At 53.3% G+C, this 19762-nt stretch overlaps 9 protein-coding genes across 9 annotated transcripts; 5 read left to right on the top strand and 4 right to left on the bottom strand.

The window, feature by feature from the left end:
- Window positions 1-837: 837 nt before the first annotated feature.
- On the top strand, window positions 838-2715 carry ATEG_10004 (flavin-containing monooxygenase; the record flags this gene model as incomplete). The annotated part of the gene is made up of 5 exons (XM_001209306.1): window positions 838-922; window positions 973-1095; window positions 1148-1227; window positions 1272-1590; window positions 1637-2715. The coding sequence occupies 5 exons, from the start codon at window positions 838-840 to the stop codon at window positions 2713-2715; spliced, it is 1686 nt and encodes a 561-aa protein (XP_001209306.1).
- An 897-nt stretch (window positions 2716-3612) lies between these two features.
- Window positions 3613-6370, top strand: ATEG_10003 (sulfatase domain protein; the record flags this gene model as incomplete). Its single annotated transcript, XM_001209305.1, has 3 exons — window positions 3613-3944; window positions 4011-5681; window positions 5737-6370. The coding sequence occupies 3 exons, from the start codon at window positions 3613-3615 to the stop codon at window positions 6368-6370; spliced, it is 2637 nt and encodes an 878-aa protein (XP_001209305.1).
- Window positions 6371-6565: 195 nt separating this feature from the next.
- On the bottom strand, window positions 6566-7576 carry ATEG_10002 (putative 3-hydroxyisobutyrate dehydrogenase; the record flags this gene model as incomplete). The annotated part of the gene is made up of 2 exons (XM_001209304.1): window positions 6566-7321; window positions 7370-7576. 2 exons carry the CDS (start codon window positions 7574-7576, stop codon window positions 6566-6568), a joined length of 963 nt encoding a protein of 320 aa, XP_001209304.1.
- A 339-nt stretch (window positions 7577-7915) lies between these two features.
- Window positions 7916-8390, bottom strand: ATEG_10001 (uncharacterized protein; the record flags this gene model as incomplete). Its single annotated transcript, XM_001209303.1, has 2 exons — window positions 7916-8127; window positions 8177-8390. The coding sequence occupies 2 exons, from the start codon at window positions 8388-8390 to the stop codon at window positions 7916-7918; spliced, it is 426 nt and encodes a 141-aa protein (XP_001209303.1).
- Window positions 8391-8946: 556 nt separating this feature from the next.
- Window positions 8947-9924, top strand: ATEG_10000 (MBL fold metallo-hydrolase; the record flags this gene model as incomplete). The annotated part of the gene is made up of 1 exon (XM_001209302.1): window positions 8947-9924. One exon carries the CDS (start codon window positions 8947-8949, stop codon window positions 9922-9924), a length of 978 nt encoding a protein of 325 aa, XP_001209302.1.
- Window positions 9925-10610: 686 nt separating this feature from the next.
- ATEG_09999 (uncharacterized protein) lies at window positions 10611-11293 on the top strand (the record flags this gene model as incomplete). Its single annotated transcript, XM_001209301.1, has 3 exons — window positions 10611-10743; window positions 10802-11106; window positions 11180-11293. 3 exons carry the CDS (start codon window positions 10611-10613, stop codon window positions 11291-11293), a joined length of 552 nt encoding a protein of 183 aa, XP_001209301.1.
- A 1277-nt stretch (window positions 11294-12570) lies between these two features.
- On the bottom strand, window positions 12571-14237 carry ATEG_09998 (uncharacterized protein; the record flags this gene model as incomplete). Its single annotated transcript, XM_001209300.1, has 6 exons — window positions 12571-12665; window positions 12745-12949; window positions 13018-13180; window positions 13256-13295; window positions 13361-13865; window positions 13896-14237. 6 exons carry the CDS (start codon window positions 14235-14237, stop codon window positions 12571-12573), a joined length of 1350 nt encoding a protein of 449 aa, XP_001209300.1.
- Window positions 14238-14770: 533 nt separating this feature from the next.
- ATEG_09997 (uncharacterized protein) lies at window positions 14771-17481 on the top strand (the record flags this gene model as incomplete). Its single annotated transcript, XM_001209299.1, has 4 exons — window positions 14771-14881; window positions 15040-16777; window positions 16850-16878; window positions 16945-17481. The coding sequence occupies 4 exons, from the start codon at window positions 14771-14773 to the stop codon at window positions 17479-17481; spliced, it is 2415 nt and encodes an 804-aa protein (XP_001209299.1).
- Window positions 17482-18000: 519 nt separating this feature from the next.
- ATEG_09996 (uncharacterized protein) lies at window positions 18001-19025 on the bottom strand (the record flags this gene model as incomplete). Its single annotated transcript, XM_001209298.1, has 4 exons — window positions 18001-18350; window positions 18416-18482; window positions 18594-18620; window positions 18846-19025. The coding sequence occupies 4 exons, from the start codon at window positions 19023-19025 to the stop codon at window positions 18001-18003; spliced, it is 624 nt and encodes a 207-aa protein (XP_001209298.1).
- Between the last annotated feature and the right edge of the window lie 737 nt (window positions 19026-19762).

Here is a 19762-nt window from a genome sequence, read left to right as displayed (position 1 = left end):
CCCTGCGCTGGTACAGCATGGTCTTGTCACAGACTGTGGGTTCCTCCACACTGTCAAGCTTTTTACTACTACTCCGTAGATGTCCGAACCCACTGCAGGCAGATCTCAGATATGCCATGTTTCACGCGAGGTGGAGGGACCACGTAATCCTCCGATCCGACCTGACGGATAGCCCTACAGGTACGCTTATATCGTTGGATGGAAAAGACTGACGAGAAGAGCCCGCGTCCAAGAATGCAGTTGAATCCAGAACGGACATACGATTCTCTTTGGATTACACGGCCCTGGACAAGGCTGTCAGATACGATGACTTGGACATGGTTCAGTTGTCGTACGACAGGAAAAGAAAAAGACTCTCGGCGACTTCGTATTATTGCCGCTATTCGACTCAGGCTTAGCATGCTATAATATTGTTGGTGCCTGTCGGCTGTGAATTGACATGCATAATAGAATTTGATCGGCAGTGTGCATAAACAGTGTCCCGTGCATTACCTTGCATAAGGCCTGTACGGCTTCACCAATACAAGCAACCCTACATTCGTGGCTGTCGTGGAATGCCTGTCGTGAAATGCCAGTAAGACAGCATATAAGTGCCACCCAATCGCCTGGTTACACCGTCCTGCACCCCCCGCGTCTCAAGCACAAGAGGGGAACATAGCCAAGAAAGACGGACACGGTGCAACCGCGGTAATATCAACAGGGGCCTCACCCCCTCATCTGCCAGCTTGAGATGATCGCCACTAACCGAGGTCCGGCCGGCCCGTTATAACCACCTGGACCTCCAGAGCTGGAGCTCTCTGCGGATGACACTGCAAAAAAAGACGAGAGACCCGCAAAATGGCAGACTTCAACCCCTCGCGCCATGTAGGAAACCGCGACTACACCCGGTCGACGGTGGTGATTATTGGAGCTGGCCTTTCCGGTAGGCACCATCTGCTTCTCCGTGTGACTGACGCGACTAACGCTGGGTAGGCCTCTGCATGGCGATCGACCTCCTGCGCCGGACGTCGTGTCGCAACTTTGTCATCCTGGAGAAGGGCAGCCAGGTCGGCGGCACCTGGCACGACAACAAATACCCGGGCTGTGCGTGTGACGGTATGTGCGGGCGCCTGCGGGGAGATACAAGGACACGGGCTAAGCGGCGCAGTCTGGAGCACGTTGTACAGCTACTCGTTCGAGCAGAAGAGCGACTGGACGCGCGAGTATCCGGGGCAGGAAGAGATCCTGGTAGGTGACCGGGACGCTCGGGGTGGACGGCGCTGATGTCGCAGGGCTATGTGATCCGCGTCGCCGAAAAGTACGGCCTGTTCAAGCATATCCGCTTCAACTCGACGGTGCAGGCGGCGCGCTGGGACGAGACCCACCTGCGCTGGGATGTCCAGGTGGGCGTTACCGGCGCCAAAGACCGTGAGTTCATCGAGTCGTACACGCTCACCACCGAGTTTCTGGTCTCGGCGGTCGGCCAGCTCAACGTGCCGCGCTGGCCCTCGATCCCCGGGTTGGATGAGTTCACGGGCAAACTGATGCACTCGGCGCGATGGGACTGGAGCTACGACTTTGCGGGCAAGCGTGTGGCCATCATCGGGAATGGTGAGTGGGCTTCTCTCGTCAACGCAGACGATAGCTGACGGTCCAGGCGCAACGGCGGTGCAAATCGTCCCGGAGGTGGCCAAGACAGCGGCGCATCTGTCCGTGTACCAGCGCACGCCGAACTGGGTGATTCCGCGGCTGGACATGGCGGTGTCACCGGTGCAGCAGTTCGTGCTGGAGTGGGTGCCGCCGGTGCGGTGGTGCAAGCGGGCGCTGATGATGCGGTTCCGCGAGGCGACGCACGCGGCCATCACGAACAGCGAGTCGAAGCTGTCGCAAGAGATGCGTCGGTTTGCAGTGGAGGGGATGAAGAAGCAACTACGCGACAAGCCGGAGCTGTGGGACCAGGTGATTCCGGACTATGCGGTGGGATGCAAACGCATCATCATCTCGGACGACTACTTCCCCACGCTCAACCAGCCGCACGTGGAGTTGAACACCCGGGCGATTGAGCGGGTGACGGCGGAGGGCATCCGGACCACTGACGGTGAGGAAGCGCCGTTTGACCTCATCGTGCTGGCGACGGGCTTCCGCACGGTCGAATTCATGCATCCCGTGCAAGTGTACGGGCGGAATGGGCGGTCGGTGGCGGACGTGTGGAAGGACGGGGCCACGGCGTACTACGGCATGACGGTGGAGGATCTACCCAACTTTGGGATGCTGTACGGGCCGAACACGAACCTGGGCCACAACTCGATCATCCTGATGATTGAGGCGCAGTCGCGGTACTTGAGCACGCTGATCGAGGCGGTGGTGCAGGCTAAGAAGCGCGGGCAGACGCTGGCGTTGCGGCCGCAGCCGGGCGTCGTGCAGGCGTTCAACGAGCGCATTCAGGGGCTGCTGGCGAAGAGCTCGTTCGCGGACGTGCACTGCCAGAGCTGGTACAAGCAGGCCAACGGGCGCATCACGAACAACTGGCCCAGCACGGTGGTGCAGTACCAGCAAGAGGTCAGCCGGGTGGTGTGGCAGGATTATGTGGTGGAGGGGACGGGCAGTGCAGAGGTGACGGGGAAGAAAGCGACGGAGATCGGGCGGGTTCGAGAGGAGACGCCGGTCAGCTATACGACGCTGGTGTTGGGGGGGTTGAGTGTGGCGGTGGGAGTGTATTGGAGATGGCGGCGATAGAGAGGTATTTGTTGAGTATGGAGTATACTAGGTAGTTGGTCAATAGCATGAGATAGTATACTACCTAGGTACTTGCCTAGGTAGGTACCTAGGTACCTAGGTCACGGAGAAAACCCTGAAACCCTGAAACCCTGAATCACTAATGAGTGGGGAATGCAGCTGCCTGCTTGGCATGTCGCAGATTCTGCTCGTATTCGGTCCACTGCAGACAACCTTAAGACGGACGTTGTTGTATCTCCTGTCCCTCTGTCGGGGGGTTCTATCCTCCGTATACTCCGGTACTCCGTCAGACAATACAATCCCATTGTTCATCTTCTTTGTTGTTTATTATTTGCTTTTCTTTGTTCTTCTTTATTATATAATAGACCAATCGGAAGAACCGAAACGGCATGACGAGGCGAGTGGGGCCAGCCCTAACCGCAACGGGACGAGGCTAGCCCGAACAGGAAGGTTGTCGTGCCCTGTTGGATCATAGCAGAGTAGTACAGCAGTCGTCTACAGTATTGAAGAATAGGAATAGGAATAGGTATACAAGAATAGCATGCGTCTAGAGGACACACTATACTATATAATCTAATATATAATATATTATATTATTATCCAGTATATTATAATGTATAAGGACACTGCCATGTCTGGTTACCTAAGAAACACTATATATAGGTCAGGGTCTCAGGGTCTGTGGGGCGGGTTTCAGTCCCTGAATTGGTTATTCATCTTCATGGGGAAATAATCATCAGGTGTTGTGTAGTTGGTTATACCTGGAGTAAAATGTCGCCATCACTCCGCCTTGCTGACTGTCCCAACCATGATCCCATCGACATCTACATCTTCCTCTTCCTCTTCCCTCCCCATCCTCTCCTCCTCTCCTAACACACTCTCTACCATGCCGCTGCCATGACCCTCGTCACCCGCCTCCATGCCACCTGGCTTCGATCCCTCCTCTCTCTAGCCCGCCAGGTGCACGCTTCTCCCACCCACGCCTTCGACCTCGCCTGGGAGTATTCCCGCCGCTACTGCTTCACCCTCGCCCTGCTCTCCCTCCTCGGCGCCAAGGTCCTCCATCTATACGCCCACCTACACTCCCTGCCGCCCGCCAAGTTCCTCCTCTGGGGCATCACCTTTTTCTTCCAAGATGTCCTCGCCATCCTCCTGCTCCGCATCGCCACGCGCACATGGCGTCGACGGTCCATGGCCCTGGTGGCCGCCGTCCTCGTCATCCCCTTCAGGTACTTGCCTACTCCATACCTACCCTATGTATAGAGCCCAGACTGACCATATGACCCCTCCCACAGCCTCGTCATGTCCGGCATGGCCTCCGCAAACATCTCCTTCTACATCGTCACCGGCGCAGAAATCCACTGGCGACAGGCAAAAACCTTCCACCGCGATGCAGCCGCCATCCGCACCCTCCTCACCGGTCTGACTGGCTTCCTCGTCGTTGAAGCCATCCTCCTCAGCCTCTCCTCCGTCCTGGCGCGTCCCGTACACCGTACCACAGGGCTGGTCGTGACAACCCTCGTCTGGCCGTGGCGTTGGCTCATCAACGGCATCTTCCGTCGCCAACGACACCCGCCCCTCCCCGACCCCGAGACCTATGCGCACGTCGCCGAGGAAGACTACTACGACGACAGCGACGTCGATGTACCCTTTCAACCCTTCGAATCGAAAATCAAGCTATACCCGAAACCCGACCCCATCGCCCGACGCCTGACCATCCTCCTTCCCTTCCTCGCTCTCTTCGTCCTGCGCGCCCTCCGACCCTCCGATCCGTCATATAGCTTCTTGTCCGGCGCCCTCCCGTTGGTCCCCTTTGTCGATGCGCGACACCGTCTGTCTCCGGTTGACACCGCTGGACTGCCCGGGGACTATCGCTTCTTGGACGGACGCACCGCATTGAACACACCCCCGCCTTTCTCCTGGCTGCCACCCACGCCGCTTCCCGGCTTTGAAGACTGGGATGCCGCCAACCCAGCGCCACTGCATTACGACCCAGCCAAAGACCCCCTCCGTCTCACCAACCTCGATCAGCCCGTTCTCGAGCCCATCCGCCAGGCCTTGGCCGACGGCTCCGTGCGCATCAAGCATGTGATCTTGTTGAAGCTGGAGAGCACCCGTGCGGATGTCTTCCCCTTGCGAAACGACTCGTTCATCTGGAACGAGATTATGGACTCGTATCCCAACCGCCAAGTCCCACCGGAGGTCATGCAGCGGGTCGGGAACCTGACCCGCACCGCCGAGTATCTCACGGGGTTTTCGACCGGCTTCGATCATCACGACAACCGATTCCATGGGAAAAAGGCATACGGTGGCATCAGTGCCAGCAACGCCGTGACCACCGGCACCTACACCCTCAAGAGTCTCGTGGGCACCGTGTGCGGCGTCACTCCCCTGGTCGCCGACTTCAATCGCGAGTACAACCACCATATCTACCAGCCATGCATGCCTCACGTGTTGGACGCCGTCAACCAACAACCAGACATCACGACCAAGACCGAGGATTTTGCCCACTGGCCCTGGCATTCCATGTGGATGCAGTCCGTGACGCACGGTTATGACAACCAAGACAGATTGACCCCCGCTCTCGGGTTCCACGATGTCCAGACCAAGGAGAGCATTCGGGATAGACATGCAAAGCATTTCCCGCCCCACACCAAGGAAGTGAACTACTACGGATACGCCGATACCGAGCTGCGCGAGTATCTACGCGATGCCATCGACGACGCGGAGCGCAATCACACCCGTCTGTTCCTGACCCATTTGACGGGCACGACGCATCACCCCTGGCGTCTCCCCGGCGACAAATTCCAGCAAATCATGCGTCCGTCCTGGGCCGGCAAAAACAAAAAAGTCAATCGATATCTCAACACGATTCACTTTGTCGATGACTGGTTGGCAGAGATCTTGAGCATCCTGGAGGAAAAGGGCATCGCCGATGAGACTTTGATTGCCATGGCAGGCGACCAGTGAGTTCCACATACCTGACCGCATGGCATGCTCAGCATTCGCTAACACACACAGTGGCCTGTCTCTTCCCAACGACGGCGGATCCACCCCCTACGACAACCCCCATATCGGGAGCTTCCAGGTTCCGATCGTGTTGGCGCATCCGCGGCTCCCTCCGGTGGAAATAACCACCCCGGTCATGTCCGACCAGATCTTGCCGACGATCCTGGACCTGCTGGTCGAGTCATCCTCGCTCAGCCCGAACGGTACGACGGTTGCAAAGGATGTCCGGGGCCTGTACGAAGGGCAGTCCATGATCCGCCCCCTAACTCAGGAGGCCGGAAATATCCAAGACTGGCAGTTTACAGTCATGAACACGGGCGGATCCTGGCTGGCGGTCCGATCAGCTGCGCGGCCCGGATACCGACTCGTCATCCCGTTAATTGACGACCTCGAATGGCGCTTCACCAACGTCGCCCTCGACCCGCACGAGCTCCACCCCGTGACAGACTTTAGTCTGGTCGATCTGGCCAAGACGCTGGATGAGGAGTATGGGGAAGACGCCGTGCACTGGCTGCGAGATGCGGCCCACATTGCCGAGTGGTGGGTGCGTGAGAATTGGCGTCGCTACGGGTATACGCCACCCGGTATGCCGCCGGGTATGCCACCAGGTATGAAGAGCCACAACGCGACAGAGGGGATGGCGTGATGAGTTTGCATATTACATAGAAGTCACGATGTACATATTCTGCTTTACGAACATACTACGATTAATATTAGATGGCCTGTCTCTATGGAAATGCGTTAGATCATTCATTAAATACTCCGTAGCTTATCTTTGTTGAAGATATATGGAAGCCCTCAAGAGCTCCGAATACACACTCGATTTAGACAGACGGACAGCTCAGTCAAACTTCTCAGCCCACGACTCGTCCCCTCCCAAGAAGCGAAAAACCACCCGAGAATCCCGATCTCTGCATCGAGGATCGTCCGACGCTTCCTCATACGTCTTCAGCCCGGCCTCTCCCAAGACCAAGCGTGCCCCAACCTGCTCCGCCATGGCCACCGCCAGCGCAAAGTCCTTCCTCATCAGCTGGATCTTAAACCCCGTCCTGTAGTCCTTCGACGACGGCGCATCCGGCACAACCCCAGGACAGGGGTTGAACCGATCGCAAATGGCGTTCTGCGCCGTCCCAGCCGCGAAGACACTAGAAAGGACCCGCGGGTCTAGTCCAGCACGCATCCCGATGTTCAGCGCCTCGGAGTTGGCGATCGCAATCAAGCCGGATAGGTAGTTATTGCACAGTTTTGCTGATAAGCCCAGCGACGGTCCCCCGCAGGGAATGACTTCTTTTCCCATCAGGCGGAGCGTATCGGTCAGGAGAGGGAGGTTGGGGTCTGTCTTCGCGCAGCCTAGGAAGAATGCGATTGCGCCTTTTTGGGCGCCGAGAACCCCGCCGCTGACTGGGGCATCGTAGAAGGAGGCCGAAGCATGGTGCGTGGTGATATGCGCTTTGACTGCCAGGCTTGTCGCGGTGTCGATTGTTGAGCAGTCGATGAGCAGTCTCGTGTCCAGCGGAGTAGAGCATACGCCTGTCGACTCGTCAAGGTAGACGGCCCGTACGTGTGACCCTTCTGGGACCATGGTGATGATGGTTTTCTTTGCGGTTAGTCTGCTATACTATCTTGTGGGGACTAGGATACTAACTGAATGCTCTGCGACATCGCGGGGCGATTTCCCTGCAACTGCCTTGTGCGGATACATGGCTACAAAGTCATTCATGGCCTGGTCGGCGATATCGAACACGTACAGCCGAGTAGGGGCTGGCACGTTCGCAATGAGCTGCTGGGCCATCGGGAGCCCCATGGCCCCGAGACCTATGAACCCGATGTCATCAGAACTGAGGGAACTCATGTTGAAGTGTGTAGTTGGAATGATGCTTTCGATCGTGTTGCGCCTTATGTTATGTACTTTTGCACTGCATGATCACGTAGACCCCTCGTTACCCCGAAAGAGTTGGAGATATAGCCGTTCCCCAACATGGGGTCTAGTAGCCTAACAAGAGGGGACTGCCGTGTATCATTCGGAATGAATTAACGAAGACAAAACGTTCATTAACTGCAATATACACCGCTTCTTGCTTATGATTTCAAAAAGAAGCTCCCTTATTACAGTGTTTAGACATCTACACCACCTATAACATCAATCACCGAACCAGATGTAGTATAAACACTCATCTCCCTCCCAACACCGTTAAGGCCGTCTATATTCCCCATTCTCAATCATCTCTTTTATAGTCCTCTCGGTCACCTTCATCGCCTCCACGCCGGCAGGTACACCACAGTAGACAGTCGCTTGCAGAACAGCCTCTGATATCTCCTTCTCCGTCAAGCCGTTCTTAATCGCCCCTCGCGTGTGGACTGCCAATTCAGGCCACAACTTTAACGCAATAAGCATGCCCAGATCTGCGTTGGTCAGGATGTGCTGATATCGAGGGAAAGAGGAATGTCCTACTCAGCAGACTGCGCTGTTTCCTGTCCAAACCAGGACGTGTCCATATATGGCCCCAACACCATTCAGTTACTAGTTCCTGGCCTGGCCGCGCGAAATCGGAGGAGCCGTTGGCAAGGGCCCTATCCACATAGGCATCGCCGACCACTGCTCGACGGACTTGTAGTCCATCCTCAAAGAGCTGTTCGTGGAGGGGAGTGAGCGAGTCCTTCGACATGATGTTCGTTCTCTGTCTGTCTGAATGAGACTCACGATGCAGGTTATGGCTATAGCCGAGTAAAGAGCTGTAGATATAAGAGTTGACAGTTCCCCGCATACTTCATCAATTCCATTGCCGAGGATATCCCTAGTAGCCGTCTTAACGCAAAAGTACCCATCTCCTTCAATCCATATCTGGTTGGGGGATTTTCCCACTTCTACACTACGGCTATATTTACCTCTCATTTGATGCTGCTGGCATGTTAGCAGTCTTAGTATGTCATGGACTACGACTGTAAACCGTATCTTTGCACCTTATACAATATCCGAGAATATACTGCACCCCAACCACAGGAAGACGCGTTGCCTTCATATTGCGGGGTATCAAACAGGGTTCTACATGTAGCAACCGAACTGGCAGTCTCGCGGCCTGGTCTCGCTCTCGCACCTTCATCGTTTTCTGTCTGTCGTACATTATCATCTCTGGACTGTGGTATTACACAATTGAAACTCAGGTACATATCTACAGAGCCGATAGAAGCAGTGTGATCTCATTCTCGAGAGCTATCATAAAAATGTCGAATACTACAACAGTCACCGTCCATGCTCTGGACGCAGGCTCACTAACCCTCCCCGAGCGACTCTTCGTCACTCCAGTCGACGACGCGGGCGCTAGAAAGGCCGTTCCGTCACTTTCCTTCCTTATCCAACATACCTCACCGATCGACGGAACAACGACTTGCCTGGTCTTTGACCTAGGCATACGACGGGACCCCTCTCTGTACAGCGAACCTATCCGCAAGCATGCGCTCACAAGACAGCCTCTCTATGGCCATCCAGACGTTGTCACGTCGCTAGCACGGGGTGGACTGCACCCATCGGACGTTGACCTGGTGATACTATCCCACGTCCACTGGGACCACGTTGGGATGCCGAGTGATTTTGCCGACTCCCATTTTGTCGTCGGAAACGGGGCACTCGATTTACTGAGTGGGAAGGTCAAGATTGGCAACGGCAGTCACAGCCACTTCGAAGCCGATCTTCTCCCGTCAAACCGGACAATCGAGCTACCTGCCCCTGTTCGTGGAGTGGCATGTCACGGGAATGGTGACCAGAGCGCACAGCTTTCATGTAGATTCCCTCATCTAAACTTCAACACCTGGGTCCCGCTACTGCACTTCTCTCACGCTATTGACCTATTTGCCGATCAAAGCGTCTACATAGTCAACGCACCTGGCCACCTCCCGGGCCACATCAACCTCCTGTGTCGTGTCGGCGGTGATCGCTACGTATATCTGGCCGGTGATGCTTGTCACGACCGGCGGCTGTTGACCGGAGAGAAGGCGATTGCGGAATGGGACGACCCAACTGTTGCAGGTCGCACATGCTGTATACATGCGGACCGCGGCATGGCGATGGACACCATTCGTGACATCCGCAGGTTAGAGAAGGGAGAGACAGAGCTCGGGCCGGTAGAGACGGTGTTCGCACATGACGACCAGTGGGCGCTGAAGGCCAGGGAGAAGGGGCGTTACTTTCCGGGGAGTCTTTAGTGGTGGTATTGAGAGTATGGCTTGCCGAAGGTAGGCTTTGTGTTGCATCGGAACCTCATGCTATGGCGTGACTTGTACAATCCCATTTTGTTTCTATTCTAGTTCATTTCTCATGGGAATCATGTATGCGGTGCTTGGACCGCATAATTGGGAATACGCTACTCCTTCCCTGGAATGAAGTCAACATGTCAAACTTAAATATACATAGGTGGTTGCCCTTAGCCTCTTAGGTGCATCAATATTTTGTGGTTGTTTCTCTACCTCGTTTCCTGAAGTAGTCGACTGGAATTGACATACACCATCCGACACAAACTAGACAAAACCAAACAATCCCTTTGCAATGGGTGTGTTACATAGGAAATAAACAATGTCACAGCCGAGCCTGTTGCCACCGTTAAGTCTAATATTGACCTGCAGAGAACAGCCGACTGTCCTACCCACGGGTGAACTGGACTACTTGCAGCATGTTACTGCAATGTCCAAGAACCGCCATGGAACCGGACACGACCCTGTCGCACATACAAAGCAGATTCGTAACACATCTCGAACAGTATTATGTATCACATCATTAGACTACGTTCCTCTAATCAAATTACTGGGATTTGGACACATAAATAGATGATGCAAAGCACTTGGAGAGCTCGACACTATCCGCTGATATACCACGCAACTGTACCCTGACCATTATGATCACCTCGCTTCTTCTCCATTGTATGCTCCTGGTTCTCGCCAGAGCCGTGGACACAACCGCATCAGACATTGTTACAACAACATCTACTGTCCCCCCTTATCCCCGACAAACGGGGATTGTTTCGGAATGTATACATACATACCCATCCCTTTACTTTGACCCCCCAAACACTGACATGTAAACAAGGTAATCGGTACTATCGCGTCTTGAATGGAGACAACTGCTGGTCCATCACGAGACACTACGGCATCAACATCGACGACTTTTACCACTGGAACCCTGCCGTTGGGCCAGCCTGCGAGACGCTGTGGGTTGGCTATTATGTGTGCATCGGTGTCTGGCGTAAGCTGCTTGTGTCAACTACCACGTACTCTGCTAATCCGTTGCAAAACACCAGCACCATCCCCGAAACCTACTACGACTACAGCAAAGCCCACCGTAACTTGTGTATCTCCAAACCAGTCGGCAACAGCACCGAATTGTACCGAGTGGTATGAGGCACAGCCGGGCGATACTTGCATTTCGATTGTGACGCAGAAATACCCCAATATCACGCTTTCGCAGTTCATGCAGTGGAATCCGAGTGTAGGGAACGAGTGTCAGAATCTGCTGGCAGGATACTGCTACTGCGTCTCTGCGCCACCAGTTAACTCGCAGACAAGCCAGCCTAGCACTTGATGGAGTCCAAGTATCAGCTACACTCGGGGCACGCATATTGGGCTCTGAAGTTTAGTCCAGTTCTCAGGACGGCGGGAATGGCGATCGTACATCTTATTGTTAGTTGACGAGATGCAAGTGACTTGTTTTACTTTGGATTTAGCTTCTTTGTCAAATGGAGATATCTGTCAACAATAATGCAGATCATCAGCTTCATTTTCAGCACATACGTACTTGATTTCCTAGGCGGTTGATGGCCTACTCTTTCTGTTTTAGTGCTCACCCTTCGCTGCTTTTCGCTTACACGCCCCGAGCAGCCCCGAGCAGCCTAAAGCAATTACTAATTATAAGATAAGCGGGAGACCGAGTGCCCTAAGCAAGTAACCTTAATACACTACACCCTAACTATTATCTTCTTACCTACTTCTCTATTTATAGTCTATTTTCACCTGTTATACTTTCCTAAAGCCTCGTACTACTATTAAATCTCTCTCTCTAGTAAGAAAATACTGTATTTACTACTTTATATTAGTATAAAGGATAATCCTTCTCGATCTGCAGCATAATTTGTGCAAAGGGTCTGGCAAAGTTGTCTCTACATCGGGGTTTGATTCCTGTCCCGGGTTATTCTATGATTCAAGCTCTTCCCGTCTTTTGAGGCGGTGACAGTCGTGCTTTATGACTGCGGACACGAACTAGTATCTTTTGGTACGATGAGCAATTATCTAGCTCTTTACATCTTTGCTTGTTACAAGATCGACGGGCATGTACTGGAACAATCTCACTTTGTCGGTTCCCGAACTTGAGAGAGAGAAATGTATGATCGAAGGAGACATCTTGCAATGCAAAAGCAATGGCCTTTGCCCATAACCAAGAGTCAAAGTGGCACCATATCCTCAGGGTTTACTTTTAGCCAGAGCATCTTCGTCAAACTCAGACTACTTCTGTCACGACCGTTACAGGCTTTTGCGCCCATACTTCTTCGCGGCGCTCTCGATAGCAGGGATATTTGATAATCACAGCAAGGTCCAGTGAAAGTGGATACTCGAGTGATTGATATTGAGTGTAGGTTGACGATCAGAGGTATCCTGCGATGGGAGAAACGATTAAGAAGTAGACTCCCAGTCAAAAGTACGCACTACCATGCATCTAACTCACGTCCCAGACACTGCAAGCATAATTTGAAGAAGACAAGTTCACGTGCTATCTGACCAACAGTTTCCCTACTACCTTCCACAGCTCGGTGCTCTGTTGATTTTATCCCAACCCAGGCAATCATGCCGTGTCCATGTGCCGGCTCAATTGATCAAGTCCTTAATCTGATCATGGTAGTCATCAATGGACATGACTTCAGTCCTCGGTAGGACTGGCGCCGTTTTGATATACTCCCTGGCTGAGAATTGGATCATCGCGTTAGCGAAGGACTTTAGATGTGGAGCATAAGTAGGGCAAAGGGGGAAAAGTATTCATACCGCCCTTATAGAGCTTTTTCCACTCCCGAACAATAGATTTAAGCTGGATATCAGCAAAGCCGACGCCGGGGATTTTGGTTTCAAACTTCTCCGCTGTATCGTGGACCTTTTGAATCTCATCTCCCATCAAGTCCCAGCCACCTTTCAGCTTTTCAGCCGTCTCCTTGGCCGGACCGATTAGTGCTTTCAAGTCCTGACATTGTTTCTAAACACATCTGATGTTTAGCTCCGGGATCGTTGGTGTCAGGCAACCCCGGCGATGGTGCGGCTTACCGACATTGCAGTGACATGGCCTTGCAGTTGCTGATGCAATGCAATCTGATCCTGCTCGGAGCTGATCAGGTCCTTCAGGGCCGCAATCTTCTTCTCGTATTTCTCAATATCCGCCTGTCTCTCCGCAAATACGACGGGGCCGGCAATTGTCCCGATGATAGGGCTATGGCCAATAGGTTAGTTGGGGTGGGTGGAGGACGCAGAGGGTGCTACCTGGTGAGTGAGTGAGCAAACTTACATCCAAACGTATGCCGCGGTCATTTGTTGATCATAGCGATCTAGAAAACCTTCAAGTCAACACCCGAGCGAAGAGTTGAGACGAAGGCTTGGTCGCTGGACTGACCTGCATCGATGATTTTCTGGTCGGCCGCAATATTGGCAAGCTGCGAATCAATTTTCTCCTGCAAGTCGTCGATGTCTCCCAGATCCTCATTGAGAATGGAGGTCATGCTAGTTTCAGAGTCAACGAGCGCAGCCTCTCTCTTGTCGCACGCCTGTTCAAAATCATTTAGGGCATCCGAGACCTTCTTAGCGTGGAGCTGCATTGGTGCGACATCACTCAGCAGATCCTCCGTGGCATCAAGAATGGCTTTCCTGGCCGCCTCCCTCTGCTGGTCAGTTGCGTCATCATCATTGTAGTTCTTGCACTGGTCAAACATGAACAAATAATAAGAGCTGTCATCAGCCCCGGCGTTGTCTGCGTAGCCGTAAATCTGAGACGCAAGCGTGTTCATCTTCTCAAAGGTGCAGAGGGCATCGAATGCGCTGTCATCGCCATCGGCTTTCGTCCACTGTCTGCGTGATTCGGAGCTATCATCACCAAGGAAACCGGTGCAGTCCTTGTAAATCTGGGGCCAGGTCAGCACGATCAGCTATACTATACTGGCTGCACTGGGAAAGCATAAGGCTCGACTTGCCTCCTTGTAAGTACCGATCAAACCATCAATCTGGGTCCAGATGTGGTCGGTGATCTTGCTCTGGTCCAAGATGCCAACCTTTTGGCAGAAACTGTCTTTATCGAGTGGTAAGACTCTTCCACCATGAAGATATCGGTTCAATTTGCCCATGTCCTCGTCGGCAAAAGCAAAGGTGGCCCCATCATCATCATCATCATCATCATCATCATCATCCTTCACGGCACGTCGGGCAGCGCGCGAAGGCTTTTCCACCGTCTGTCCGATGGGATACCATCTTGTTTCGTCGTCGCCGGCCGTGGACATCTTGGGCTGTGCGTATCTCGCAGGTGTGAATATGGAGAATGAGACAGGTTGAGGAGTCGTTGATGGAGGTGCAGAGGATACAACACGGTCATTACTTCGAGAGAACTGGTCATTTATTGTCAGCCCCGCTTCGACTGTACTGTAGCTGTCTGCTCCGAATTGCATGTGCATGCATACAGCAAGGCAGGTTTGCAGCATTGGGTGGATCGGCTGGCTGCCATATTGCGTTTTGACCTTGCCAGAACCATGCAAATGCAGGATATGGTCGGTTTCACATCAAGGATAGAATGTGACATGATGTATTTACTGTACATATGATGTGAGTCTGACATGATTGTCCCACGAGAGAGAGCTGGCTGTTGGGGGAGTTGCAGGGAAACAAAAATCACGCACTGCATGCAGTGTAACCCTCCTAGCAGCAGCACGATGTAGACCTTTGAACACAAAAGAACATCACCCGGGTTAACCGATCCTCTCCGATATACAAAGCAAATGCTTCTACACAAGCCTGGTTCTCATCTAATTGAAGCAGCATGTCTACCAACACACAGCCCAACACTCCCGCGCAATGGCAGAAGTTCAGCGAGCTGAAGCCGGTGGACGACATCCCAAACCACGAGTCCAAGGATGAAGACAACGCAATAGTATGAACCGCTCTTCAATCTTCCAATTCTGCCCTAAAAAATTGCAGGGACCAACTTACCGTTCGATCTTTTTGGACGGAACACCCATCCTACAGCAGCTCCCAGGCTACTGTGAGATCTACACCGATATCCTCGCATTGACCGAGCCCGAGATCCAGATGTCAGCCGACGAATTGACCGACCTCGAAATCAATGCCCGGGTGATCACCGCCGACCAGCCCGTCCATCTCAAGATGTCTACGCGTGGAGCCAAAAAATGTGTCATGGTGATCTATGCCGCCGTGCTCGATCAGCCGATCAGCGTTTCGATCGAGGGCGATCAGCGCACGGAGTTGAAGCTGGGAGTGGATTCCGGCCACCTGCAAGCGGAGATCAAGTTCGACGAGGGCCGGCTGGAGGTCTCTTACAGCGACCGACACGGGGACGACCGCACCCCGGCCTACCAAGCCTTCCTGGACACGGAGCTGCGCGTCGCCCTCGCGGTCTGCTGGTCATCGCCCGCCGTCGCCATCTCGATCTGCTCGTTTGTGGCCAAGTCGGCGGCCACCGCGGGCTCGCATGCGCTGTCCCAGGCCCAAGCCGTGTCCCTGGGTCAGCAATTGGCGGCCCATGCCATGACCGGTCCCGACTCCTACTTTGCTCCGACCCTCACCTTCGACGGTTTTGTCGTCACGCTGGAGTCCCAACGACAGGCCGCCGAGAATTTTCAGCGCCAATACGAGGCGTTCCAGGCCGCCGAAGACCGAGTCGATGACGCCAAGGCGGCCGGGGAAACCCTTCTGGCAACCGTGCAGCACGAACAGTCAACCAGACTCGATCTGCAGTCACAGGCCTTGGATAAATACCGCGCGGCAGCAGCTACGGTCGACGCCTGCGACAAGCTGCTCAGGGATGATGAAGAAGACCTGAGACATGCAAAAGACCGGTTCGAAACCGGTCTCGATGAGTGGATAAGGAAGCAGACCTTCCTGGCCATCTGCACAATCCTTGGTGCCGTCTTCCGTGAGTGGCTTCCCTGGTCCTTCCTATTGAACCCCGGTCACGAGGCCATAGTCGAACTGACATGTGCGTGCGCGCGGCCTTTAGAATTTGCGGCCGGAATCTACGCCGTCGGGAAGGGGTCGGGCAACCCAGGCGCAGTCGAAAAAATCGTCGATGAAGTTGAGAAGGCCGAAGAAGCGGCAGGGGCTGCGGAGGATGTCATCCTCGGCTCCAAAGCCTTCAAGGGGCTGTGGGAATATACCAAAGCATTGGGGAAGCTGTATCCCCACATTTCCGATGTCGTCTCTGCTGTGGGCAAGATCGACCGTCTGGGAGATCATGATGAGATTGACCTTCCGACCTTGGGCGGCGATATCTCCGGCTCCGATGGGACCGATGCTGACGCCGGCTTGATCATGAGTCTGGCCGCTTGGGATGAGTGGGAGTTAGACTCGGACCAACAGATGCAATGGGCTGTCTCGCAACAGAATCCCGCGATCGACGGAGCCAGTGAGTATCGCTTGACCCTGCGCAAACATGCGGTTCACGGCCGCGCATTGGCCCAGGCCCAGGCCGAGGCTGTCAAGCAAGGTCAGGAATATGTCCAGGCCACCCTCATGGTGCTCCAAGCCAACCGCGATATCGAGGCCATCGACGACCTGCTAGCCCACTACGAGGAAGAGAAAGATGCATACGCTCAGGCCGAAGCGAAGTTCTATGATCGATACCTCCAGCTGCAGACCACGCTCGCCATTCAGTTGCAATATGCGGTCGATGCCTGTCGATTCTACACCCTGAAAGAACCTGCAGTCATCCTGGACTCACAGATGTCTGTGGACGATATAACCAACTGCATTGCAGATCTGCGGGGTGCGATGCAAGATGTAGATATTCAATATGCGAACGGATACACGCGTGGGTAGCATCCAGTTATACTGCCTTTCAATGAGGTTATAGGGTCGCAGCTAATCCGTATCTTCGATTCAGCTAACACTCCTACCACATTTTCGGACGAGGTACGAGCCCTGGCCATTAAATTATTCGGTGGCTATCCGAGTCAAACTAACGAGAACACTTCGTAGTTAGCATCCAAATTTCCCGAGACGGTGATCGCCGGCCTGAAGAGCAGTGAGCAAGGGTATAGTGCCACGTTCACGCTATTGCCCATGCCAGGCGACAACTACGACCCCGGCCCGGAAAACTACGCATACCCCTTCACAGGGGGATTCCACTACCGGCTGAATGGGCTGGAGCCGCGCCTGATCGGTGTGAAACCGCTGCCCGACGCGGTCCACGATGGCCGCGCGCTTGTCAGGTTCCGCATCGAAACCTCCGGGACCTATTCGGATCTCGGGTATGACCCCGATACGAAGGAAACCAAGGTCTGGCATTTCGTCAGCAAGCTTCGACAGAACCGCTACGTCTACGAGATTGACGAGTCGGGCGCTTGGCTCCGTGACAGGGAGCGAGCCACGTACGATGACCACGAGCACGCGCAACCTCCGCCCTTCACACTCTGGAAGCTCACACTTGAAAACCCCGAAGACCTGGATTTGAGTACACTGGACAAACTGGAGCTACACTGGGACGCATTCTACCGGCCGGACTTCCCATTATGATTTCATGTGCTCGTCTCACTACCGTTGCCATCCTGTTCTCTGTGGACCAAGTCAAGATTTCTGGTTACACAAACGATATCATTTGTGTCTAAGCACTGGAAAGACCTATCCAATAAATCTTACTCTTTGTATGCATCCAGGAAATCATTGACTGGGCAATTCAAATCAGCATCAGGCAGTCTTTTTCCCAAACAGAAAACAAAGTTGGTACATCGGGCCCTTGACATACCGTCTTTCTCCAGGTTGTTCCATTTTCGCAGAAGGGTCGCTTCTACCAGGCCATCTAGAGGGTTATCATCCGGATCCAGGTGATCCTCGACGTACTTCAGCAGCACGGCTATATCGTCTGCAATAAGGCCTGCACCTCCTGCTATCAGGTTAACGAGAGGCTCGATGCCCGCAGGACATGCGAACACCTGGACAGAACATACCAGCCATCTTCTGCACCTCCTGCAGTGCATCCTGCAAGTCATCGATCATGGCAAAACCCTCGAGCAGATTCTAGGTTGGAAGTCAATCCTAAGCAGACAGCCAGCCAGCCACTACAGCCCACCTGTCGAGATTGAAACCTACCTTAGTCCAATCCAGAGCATTAAGGTCCATCTGGAGGTCCTCGTGATCGGATATCTCATCTTTCAAAATGTCCGCCAAGGTCGTTCCCTGGAAAGGGGCAGCCAGTTGATGCACCTTGATTTCACAATCCTCCGCGTCCAGGCTGTAAGCTCGGAGATTCGAGCTCCAGGCGTCCGCCTGGTGTTTAAGGAGGTCGATATCGTACTTTCGATCGTTGATCTCGTTCTGGACCTTGTCCCGAAGGCTGTCGTTGTCGGGGTCCTGCCTCAATGCCTCCATGTCCTGGAATATCTTGTCTGATTTTCCCAGCATGGGTAAGTTTCAATTGTCCCTTGGGGCGGAGACACAAAACTGAACGTACCGTAACCATCCGGCGCGGCAGAACAAAGTTTCAAGGCGGTGCTGCACACAGTGTCGGTATAGTTGTACTCTCCCTGTCAGCCACAAAGACGTGTGATTGTCAGTTTGTACAATGGAAGCACGTTTGGGGGCTGAGCTGCCCCATTGAACAACAGCAGTGATGCAATTTTTCAGCGTACATTGAGGTTATTAGCGACTTGCCGGACCTGTCTACCGTTAGTGAGGGACGGAGGGAGGGGACAGCGTGGAATATGGATTGAGAGGAGAATATATTCATGTAAATTACCGTCTGGAATTGAATAGGGATCGGCTGCAGGTAAGAGTAAAGCTGACAAGTTGTTAGCCAGGAAGGGGAGCGGAGAGCCTTTTGTCCGTGGAATCTAGATAACGCGCAAGTAAATGAATGATGTCTCAGAAAGAAAGGGACATACCACCACGCCATAGGCTTTCTCTTCAAAGCCAGCTTGTTGCATCAGGCTGTCGTCAGAATCGGGCAGATTCTGATTCCTGATGCAGAGATCCCCCAGTTTCCGAAAGGACGCAAGCTTGCAAACAAACCCATCATTTACTAGCAGCTCGCGTGGGCTGAGGAAGTCTGCATCGCGGGGCATTTCGAGGGGTGTCCTGCCTAGAGGTTCTCGAGAGGTGTAGTAGTGTGTTGTATTGGATCTAGTGATAAAGAGCAAGTTTTAAAACTGGAAGCAAGAGCAGGAGGGTGTTTATACTTATAGCATCTAGGCCTCGCCAAAGGCGGCTTATCCAGTTTCAGCTGTATTTTAAAGTACTATATTTGAATTTAGATATTCTATTTATATAGAAGATATTTAATTATTATTATAATATAGGACAATTTCAGGCATGCAGGGCATTGAACCATGTAAAACAGCCCGGTCACACGCATGCCACTAGCCACGTAACTCCACTCAACACAACTCATCGGATTAACCGACCCTAAACGAATCCTTGAATAAAAATTATTAGCTCTCCAGTCTCATAGCATCCTTCGATCTATGGCAATGGAGAACGCCCAAACTCGCGGTGGGGCGTTAAAAGGACTGCAAGAGAGTAAGGACGCCCCTGTGGGGAGGTACCGGAAGGCTGATCAACTGTGCAGTGACGGCGATCTCAGGACCGCAAGAGAGCCTAGCATGGTAGCACCAGATGAAATCCGTACAGATACTATTTTGTAATGAATATTTTGCAGAAGCCCGGAAGATAGATTCATTCCACGCTCATGCGAATCTGTACTTCTCAGGACGTCCACATAAATCTGGCGAGGCTGTGGCGACACAGTCACCTAAGATCGGGTCAATGTAGAAGGACTGGGTTATGCAATCTATTACTCCAC

This window comes from Aspergillus terreus, genomic scaffold (assembly GCF_000149615.1).
Source record: "Aspergillus terreus NIH2624 scaffold_16 genomic scaffold, whole genome shotgun sequence".
Lineage (NCBI taxonomy): Eukaryota > Fungi > Ascomycota > Eurotiomycetes > Eurotiales > Aspergillaceae > Aspergillus > Aspergillus terreus.
Note: the sequence above shows the minus strand (reverse complement) of the source record. Positions and strands in the feature narration are given on the sequence as shown.